Source organism: Nicotiana tabacum, chromosome 12 (assembly GCF_000715075.1).
Source record: "Nicotiana tabacum cultivar K326 chromosome 12, ASM71507v2, whole genome shotgun sequence".
Taxonomy (NCBI): domain Eukaryota; kingdom Viridiplantae; phylum Streptophyta; class Magnoliopsida; order Solanales; family Solanaceae; genus Nicotiana; species Nicotiana tabacum.
Window position 1 is genome coordinate 56,242,691 of NC_134091.1, and position 8,492 is coordinate 56,251,182.

An 8,492-nucleotide genomic window follows, 5' to 3' on the forward strand; every position below is an offset into this window, starting at 1 on the left:
TCGGAGAGAGTATTATATACATTTTTGAGTGAACGTGATTTTTCGTATAAGATATTTGTGTATAAGAAAATGAGTTTCTTTAACTTTTAGAAAGCATATTGCATTTAAAAAATTTACAAAGTAGATATATTCCTTTAAGACAAACATAAGGAAATACTCTCTCCATTTTAGTTTAAGTGAATCTATTTAATTGGATTTAAGAAAAAAAAGATGATTTTTGAATTTATTGTGTAAAATAAAGTATATATAAATCATTTTATAAAAGTAAATTATTTTCAAATATGAAAAGGGATCATTCTTCCTGGCAAAAACTAAAAAGGATATGTTCACATAATATAAATAAGAAATAAGATAAAATATCAACATAAGTAAGACAAAAAAGCAAAAACGAATGAATATAAGTAAAAGATTTTGGCGGAATGGTTTTCTAGCCACTTAAACTTGACGGGGTTTTAAAAGCCGATACATAAACTTTTGACTTTTCCATTTGAACACTCGAACTCATTTTTTCCGAAATTAATAAACACATTTGACCATTGACCATGCCCATGTGACGTCAGTTGGTCCTAATCAGTAGGCCGCGTGAGGAACACGACGCACATGAGTGTGAAAGCCCCCTTCCCAACGCCCAACAGTACAAAATGGGTTGTATTTAAGTGTCTTCTTATTCATTCCTTCTGAAATACCCTCTTCCTTCATTTTTTAAAATCTGAAGCTCCATTTTTTTTTTTTTCTTTTTTCAGACCGTGAAAATGATGGAAAGTTGTATATTTTGTCATTGTGGAGTTGAAGCTAAGTTTTGCATTACTTGGACCAAACGAAGCTCGATTAGAACAAGATTAACAGATAATAAATGAAAATTAAAAAAATGGGTGAGTGATTATGATCGATTTTGAAAAGGGGTGAGTGATTATGATCGATTTTGGAAGTTCATCCAGCACGGCTGACCTCACGCCATATCCACCACCATAAACAAGTCCAATTTGAATGTTGGAGAAGGTGAAAAGAATCTGAAAGATTCTGGAATTCAGCGATCGGAGAAGGTAAAAAGAATCTTCCAGAATTTTGATGCCCGCAAGGAAATGACAGCTTTGGCGGTTGCTGTAAACCCTAGGGTCAAATTCAGCGATGAGCAGATCAGTCCCATTCTCGACGAGGTTTTTCGAACTTATGGAGAGTTCATCAATGGCGAGAAGGGCCTTACATATGATGGCCTATTGTGTGCTTACTATGATGGCCTATGGGCCTTACATATGATCCCCTCACTTTCCCGATTCTTTTCACCTTCTCTGATCATCAAAATTCTAATTTCTAGAATGAACAGGGGAGGGTTTGGTCAGAGAGTGGTTAAAATGAGAGGAGGGGGTCGGTCTATGGAATGAAAAGAGGGGACCAGGGTTAGGGTTTCGCGCCCTTGACGTGTAAGACATTCATTGATCATTTTATGACTGGATGGACATATATATGTATGTGTAATACACGCACGCATGGTCTCTTGTCAGATGTGTTTATTAGTTACAGAAAAAATAAGTTCGAGTGTTCAAATAAGAAAATAAAAAGTTTATGTATCGATTTTTAAACATCCGACAAATTTAAGTGATCAGGGAGCCATCCGCTAAAGATTTTTTATAAGTTAGTACGAAAGTTGATCTTTATGTCAAGTCAAATCGTCATCTCTTACAAAATCATTAATCACTCGCTATTCACTGCAATTTCACATACATACATAAAACCATTCAGCTGCTCGGATTTTCCCACAAATAAATCAAAAATGAAATCCACACAATACCTCTCCCCGATCATCTTCTTCTTCCTTCTCAGCTTGGTGTTAACCTTATTATTATCCCCTGCTTCTGCAGCCCATGATATAGCCTCAACGCCAACACCAGCATCATATTCACTACCTTGGGGAGATCAAGCTATGCTTTTGACATCTTCGCTCTTCCGATATACTCGCCAACTGAATCCAACGAACTGCAGTTGACGGACGGCAATTCCGTTAACTTTAACGGCTACTTCCCCGCAACCCTACCACCTTCCCTGGTTTCGTGCCTACCCAATCATTCCCTCAACAACGAAACACCGCCGTTTCATCTTATCTACGTGACTGAACGGAACGGCACTCACCATATTTTTTACGACGTTGTGTTTCACGGTACTCCTCGGAGAGCTATACTTGAGTTTCCAACCCGGACTGAGTGGACTCGAGTTCAGGTTCCTTTGGTGGGTGCTCATGTTTCTTTGAAAGATAAGCCAAGTTTAGTGGGGGAGTCATTGATATACGTGTCGACTCATGAGGACCCGGGTGTGCCTCGGACGAGCTGGGCCGCGGTGTACTCGACCCAATTGAATTCCGGGTCGACGCGGAGGTTAACCCCTAAAGGAGTTGCTGATTTTAGCCCAGCAGTGTCTCCGTCGGGCGTTTGGACGGCGGTGGCGTCGTACGGGAAGAAGGGTTGGGCTGGGGAGGTTCAGGAGCTTGACACGGATATCTACGTGTTCCTAACTCGTGACGGGTCGGGGCGGGTCAAGGTGGTGGAGCACGGCGGGTGGCCCGCTTGGGCTGATGATTTTACTCTTTATTTTCACAGAAAGTGTGATGATGGGTGGTGGAGTGTGTTCAAGGCTGTTCTTCCGAAAGCTGGTCAGCTCGGCGTTGAGTCGGTATCGACTCACCGAGTCACCCCACCTGGTTTGCACGCGTTCACACCAGCAGCTTCTACTGTTAATAAGAATCTCATTGCCGTAGCTACTAGAAGAGCAGGTTCAGAATATCGGCATATTGAGCTATTCGACGTCGTTTTGAAGAACTTTACAGAAATAACCCGACCCGTTTCTACTCATGCCCATCATTTGAACCCCTTCTTCGCACCCGATTCCTCGTGGGTCGGGTACCATAAATGTAGAGGTACTGGCAACGGAAGAGGGAGTGATACACTGTTACTCGAGCATCTTAAAAACCCGATACCCGGGATTTCTTTGTTTCGAGTCGACGGGTCATTTCCGTCATTTTCACCGAGTGGTGACCGGATAGCTTATGTGAAGTTGCCGGGTTTATATGTGGTAAACTATGACGGTTCGGGTTTGCGTCAAGTTTCAACAAGAATGGCTTTTTCCACAGCGTGGGACCCGAAAAGAAAAGGAGTAGTTTACACTAGCGTTGGGCCCACATTTGCTAGTGAAAAAACGGAAGTTGATGTTATTTCCATTAATGTTGACGATAAGGACCTAAGTTACAAACAATTGACAACAGGAGGGCAGAATAATGCGTTTCCATCGCCTTCACCCGATGGAAAATGGATTGTTTTCCGGTCCGGGCGGTCGGGTCACAAGAACTTGTACGTTATGGATGCTTTGGAAGGTGAGGCGGGCGGGCTTTATCGACTCACGGAGGGTTCGTGGACAGATACCATGTGTAACTGGTCACCCGATGGTGATTGGATTGCGTTTGCATCTGATCGAGAGAATCCCGGGTCGGGTAGTTTCGAGATGTTTATGGTTCACCCGAATGGAACGGGGCTCCGGAAGGTGATCCAGAGTGGTATGGGTGGGCGGACTAACCACCCGTACTTCAGTCCGGATGGGAAGTATATAGTGTTTACTTCTGACTACGCGGCCGTATCCGCTGAGCCAATCTCGAACCCTCATCATTATCAGCCATATGGTGATATCTTTGTGATAAAATCAGACGGCTCAGAAATTCGGAGATTGACTCACAATTCATACGAGGATGGGACCCCTGCTTGGGGCACCACTTTGATGAAACCTGTGGATGTTGAATGGCCTAACGGTGGATCTCCTTGTTCTTTTGAAGATTGTCACTGGCTTAATGTTAGGCCTAATGTTAGTTTAGTTCCTGCATCCCTTGTCAAGATTGAGTGTGCTCAGTGAGTGTCCCTTTTGTGTATGTACTATAGCTGTAAAATAAATGATCACACTGTCTGTATTTATGTGTTTTACCACACCTTCACCTAACCGGATGAGATATCATGATTTTGGTCAGTTGAAAATGAATGGTTATTCTCAACCCTGATTTGGCATGGACAGTGAGAATTTGTATATACGATTTCAACTTGCTTGGAAATGAATTATTGTTATTATCTCAACTCTAATTGGCTTAAACTGCAATAGTTCCTGAGTTAAGGGAGCTCTTCTGTACACACACTGACGAGAGAATCTAAACTAGAAAAGAAAAGTAGGGTAATAAGGCTATTTAACCCAAAAAAAGGGATTAATCCTGCAAAGTCAATGTTAAATGAAGTATCAACACAGATGCTCTGCTATGGCCATGCAAAGAGGAGTTGATAGCTTGATTTGTGACGAACGAAGCATCGTTGAAATGAAGATGCAATGCCTTGAATTGAATCCAACAGAGAAATGGAAGATTGAAGTTGATGCCTCCTCTTGTATCTCTATGCTTAGCAGCTTATGTTCTGGAAGAACTCTACAGGTATTGTTGGAGGGCAATACTTCTTTGCAACAAATTTGTACTGTTTCAAAAAATCATATATATTAGAATAAAATCAGGACCAATTGGATGCAGATGCCTACCATATGTTAGGACTTCATTCCACTTATATTTTTTAATCGAAACACTTATTTTAAACTGCTTGCTGAGCATTCAGAATAAGAGATTACCTTGTGCTGGCTGTATTTTTCCCTGATTGCTGGTAAACTAGAATTGTTGTTGTTGCAACAAAGGCTATGTAGTGCCACGACACAGTCTCGTAGATCAGAGGGTTGATACAGAGTATAATGCCTCAAGGTAGAGTTCTGTATTAGGAGATTACAAAAGTCAAATTTTATAAAGATAATACGTTTTGTTAAAAGAAGGGAGAATACATTATAACCATTTACATGATTGTCAATGGTAATTCCTACATACCCAAGGTTTCTTTGAGGGGAGAAGAATATATTTGGCTAAGAAAATTGCAGAAGCAGCAATGACTGATGGAGCATAACAAAGCATGTTGTACTCTAAAAGAGAGAGTTCTGCTATGTAGCTGGCCAAGTGTTCCAACTGCAGTGACAGAACCTGTACAAGATTAAAAGTGTTAATTGTGAACTCAAAAGTGCTTTTTCTTTTTTTGTTTCCTATATAAAATATGTTGGAGAACTATAAACCTTATGTGAAGACATTACCTCATTAAGTCCTTGAGCAGCACGAACGAACCTCCTGAAATATATGTCAATGATAAGTGCCTAAATCATCGTACTTAAAAGCAACTACTGGGTAATGGTAAAATATTAAACAGTGACCTCAGAAAACATTTGGCTGTTGGGGCTGTCATTTCAAACTTCAAGTAATTTAAAACGGTAGACTCCATTTGTAAAACCTGCATAATACATAATGCTTAGTGCCATTGCAATGTTTAGAAACTGCATAGTCCTGTAAATCAAAATCATGTACCTCCTCCTTGAAGTAAGTGTTGTCTGTGATGTAGCAGAACTCTTCTACTTGAGGCGCACAGATCTCCTCATATTTGCTGCAATATAGCATTTACCGTATTAATGCATTAGTCTTACAGCATTTTCTTCCAGAAATGTTTGGTACATTTGAGAAAGTAAGAAGGGTAGTTTCTTACGATGCGATCATCATGCAAGCTACTCCAAGCAACTGTAGTCGTTGCCTGTCCATCAAATTGCCGGAGAGATATCGATCAATGTAGTTAACAGTCAGATACAATGTGTCCGGGACAAGCCTGTATTCCTCGGCAACCTATACATAGTGGTGGCAACATATTCTACATCAAACTCAGGAGTTGCTGATCTTCATCGACATAATTAAGTCATAAGTTCCAGCACTTTGATATTGGCAGGGACAATATGTGAGAAGAAAGACATTACAAGTTTACCTCAACAAGCCAGTCAATCAAAATAGCACGCATGCTAGCGTTGATGTCCTTCTGAACTTTCTCCATGAAATCTGTGGAAGGCCTTTTCTTTACCTAGTACAACGACCAAAAGCTAACATTAACATACATGACAAATTGAAGCAAATGTCGATACTTCTAAAACATCAATTTGGTTATAGTTTAAACGGAAAATCTAAAGCTTTCAATGTAGTAAGTGGTTAAAGTTGGCAGTAACATCCAATTTAAGAGAGATATATAAACATCTTTATACCTCTGTGGCTCTCAAGTGTTTGTATATGTCACAGGCCATTGTAGCACATAATTGTGGATCAACAAGATTGTTATCAATGTTGGCAATTTTATCCCCTGATTCCATATCCACGAGTACATCTCTCTTGCATATATCTGTTTGACGGTACAAAAAACAGATAAATTGATTAAATAAATCAAAAAAATAGTTGAAATAAAATGTTTGATCAAGGACATATCCATTTCACAACCAATGAAAGAGTGACAACAACAAGGTAAAATACAGTGTTAAAGTTATCAAAACACAACCTGCTGCTTTGACATCTTCTGAGATGTAGAGGGTGCTAAACGCCTTCTTCTCAATGGAATCGAATGCAGCTGTTTGGTTGTCGTCAATGTACTCAACATCCGGACTTCTCAGTGAGTCAGAAGTGGACATAGTTTCATCCATGGAGACCAATGATCCGTCCGAGTGAGATGGAGAAATGTCCATGCTGCAAGTAGCAGGAAGAGGAATGGCAGTGATCTTAGGGATAGCTGCATCACTTCTTGGAATAGACACAGTTTTGCTGATTGGTTTGACAAAGGAGGATGTTGGCAGAACTGAGGAAGCTGCATTACTATTGCTCTTCTTAATGCTTACAGCCTTGGATGTACATGGTGCCTTCAAAAGCCAAAAATAATTCAAAGTTAGCCACAACTTCGGATCTTTTTCAAGAAACATTTAAACACCTTATTAAATAAAAGGTTTATCCAATCAAAATTAACTGCTCATTTGTTAAAAAAACAAATATGTTCGTAACAAATTAAGAACAATTATAAAATCCTTGAAAACCTTCACCTCTGATGATATGCTAAACAATTCATGTGAAAAACCAGAAACTTTTCTTCAGCCTAATTAACATGAACACTAGAAATTTCTTCAAATGTTCAAAAAGCAAAGTAGGCAGATAAACAAAATGAGACAAGAAGCAGGATTTGGGGAAGATGTTTCAAAATTTTCCATTCAGAATGCTTTTTTACCAAAAATAGAATATTTTATTCCAAAATAGTTTTTTTTTTTTAATCCACCCACAAGTCAATTTACTTGATCTTTTTTTTTTTTCAAAGAAACCGAACTGACGCATTTCCTGCTAAAAACAGGGAACTTGGTTATATAAGGGAAGTCAATAAACAAAGAATTTCAATATCTGAATATCAAAATCTTGACAAAAAAATAAATCCCGCAATCCTCTCATATCCAAGACCGTCAAATCTTTTTCATGATCCTCAAAGCAAAATGTTCAATCTTTCTACTTCTACTTCTTCTTTTTTTTTTTTGGGTGGGTGGGCGTGGGGGGGGGGGGGGGGGGGGGGTGGGTTTCGAAGCCCAGGTACACATAAAAATTTATCAAGAAAACCCCTCCAAAAATTCCATAAATAACTGTAATGAATGAAAAAGCAAAAGAACCATCAAACTAGTTTCAAAAACACAAAGAAGAAATATCACTGGAAAAAGAGCAAAATGAACTATTTTTTTCCTAGAGATAAAATTCCACATAATTAACAAGTTCTAAATGCTACAAAATTTACAGTGGAAAATTGAATAGAGAAGAAAAAAGGGAAAAAACGTACGAGTTTGGAGGAGTGAGAGAGCGAGTTACGAGCGGAGGCAGTTGTATGATTACTGATATTAGTGAGGGCTGGTCGTTTCTTGGCCACCAATTTCCCATGATTATTATTCTCCAACGACGAATTAGCCGTCATCGCTTGCCTCTTTGCCGTCGCACTCGAAACTGACGAACGTCTATTCTGGGTCGTCGCCATTTCCTCCTACGAAATGGTAGCAACCGTAATTATGTAGAAAAACTAGGGTCTATTATCAACAACGTTTCATCAAGTAACGAAGAAGAAAGAAGAAAGCTGTTACAAGTATGTGTGTGTAAATTGTGAACTGATATATAAATAAAGTCAATAAATAAACGAATAATATATGGTGCTAGGCGGGGAAAAAGGGTGATTTGAAATGAAGGAAGATCTGGGCCGTTGGATTGACTTAAGGTATTCGTTAGGAGCGGACAAGGACTGGGCCCACTGAGGATCTTCTGTTTGAATTCGATTTTCAAATGAAACTGTGAATGACCAATCAGGTGAAGGCAAAAGGGTAAGCGGGTGATGACCGAGCTGTCGTTTTAATTGAGTAATTTTGAATTCGAATTTGAAGGTCCTTTTGTAAATCTGTCTTGACTTTAGTGCAGCCAGAAAAAAGCTCACGCTTCCCCTTTGTTTTTCACTATTATCCAAGTTGAACTTGTTATAATAAAGCCAAATACAAACAGAAAAAAAGGGATTTTTTTCAAAAAAATTCAAATACTGCAGTCTTGATTACATGACAGATTATAACATTCA

At 39.3% G+C, this 8,492-nt stretch overlaps 2 protein-coding genes across 2 annotated transcripts; one reads left to right on the plus strand and one right to left on the minus strand.

The window, feature by feature from the left end:
* The first annotated feature begins 868 nt into the window (after positions 1-868).
* On the plus strand, positions 869-4,106 carry LOC107794569 (uncharacterized). The gene is made up of 3 exons (XM_016617063.2): positions 869-872; positions 1,000-1,219; positions 1,872-4,106. The coding sequence occupies exons 1-3, from the start codon at positions 869-871 to the stop codon at positions 3,889-3,891; spliced, it is 2,244 nt and encodes a 747-aa protein (XP_016472549.2). The 3' UTR covers positions 3,892-4,106.
* On the minus strand, positions 4,074-8,011 carry LOC107794571 (cyclin-A1-4-like). The gene is given in 11 exon segments (NM_001325586.1): positions 4,074-4,490; positions 4,639-4,773; positions 4,886-5,035; positions 5,143-5,176; positions 5,260-5,336; positions 5,411-5,486; positions 5,586-5,719; positions 5,856-5,948; positions 6,127-6,260; positions 6,414-6,768; positions 7,719-8,011. Coding segments are annotated over 11 exon segments (1,452 nt in total). The 5' UTR covers positions 7,911-8,011; the 3' UTR covers positions 4,074-4,418.
* Between the last annotated feature and the right edge of the window lie 481 nt (positions 8,012-8,492).

Bases quoted from the DNA above. Each gene is read 5' to 3' on its own strand.
- LOC107794569 (XM_016617063.2), top strand. The intron at 1,220-1,871 runs GTGTGCTTACTA...CCCATGATATAG, and splicing joins CTTACATATGATGGCCTATT to CCTCAACGCCAACACCAGCA.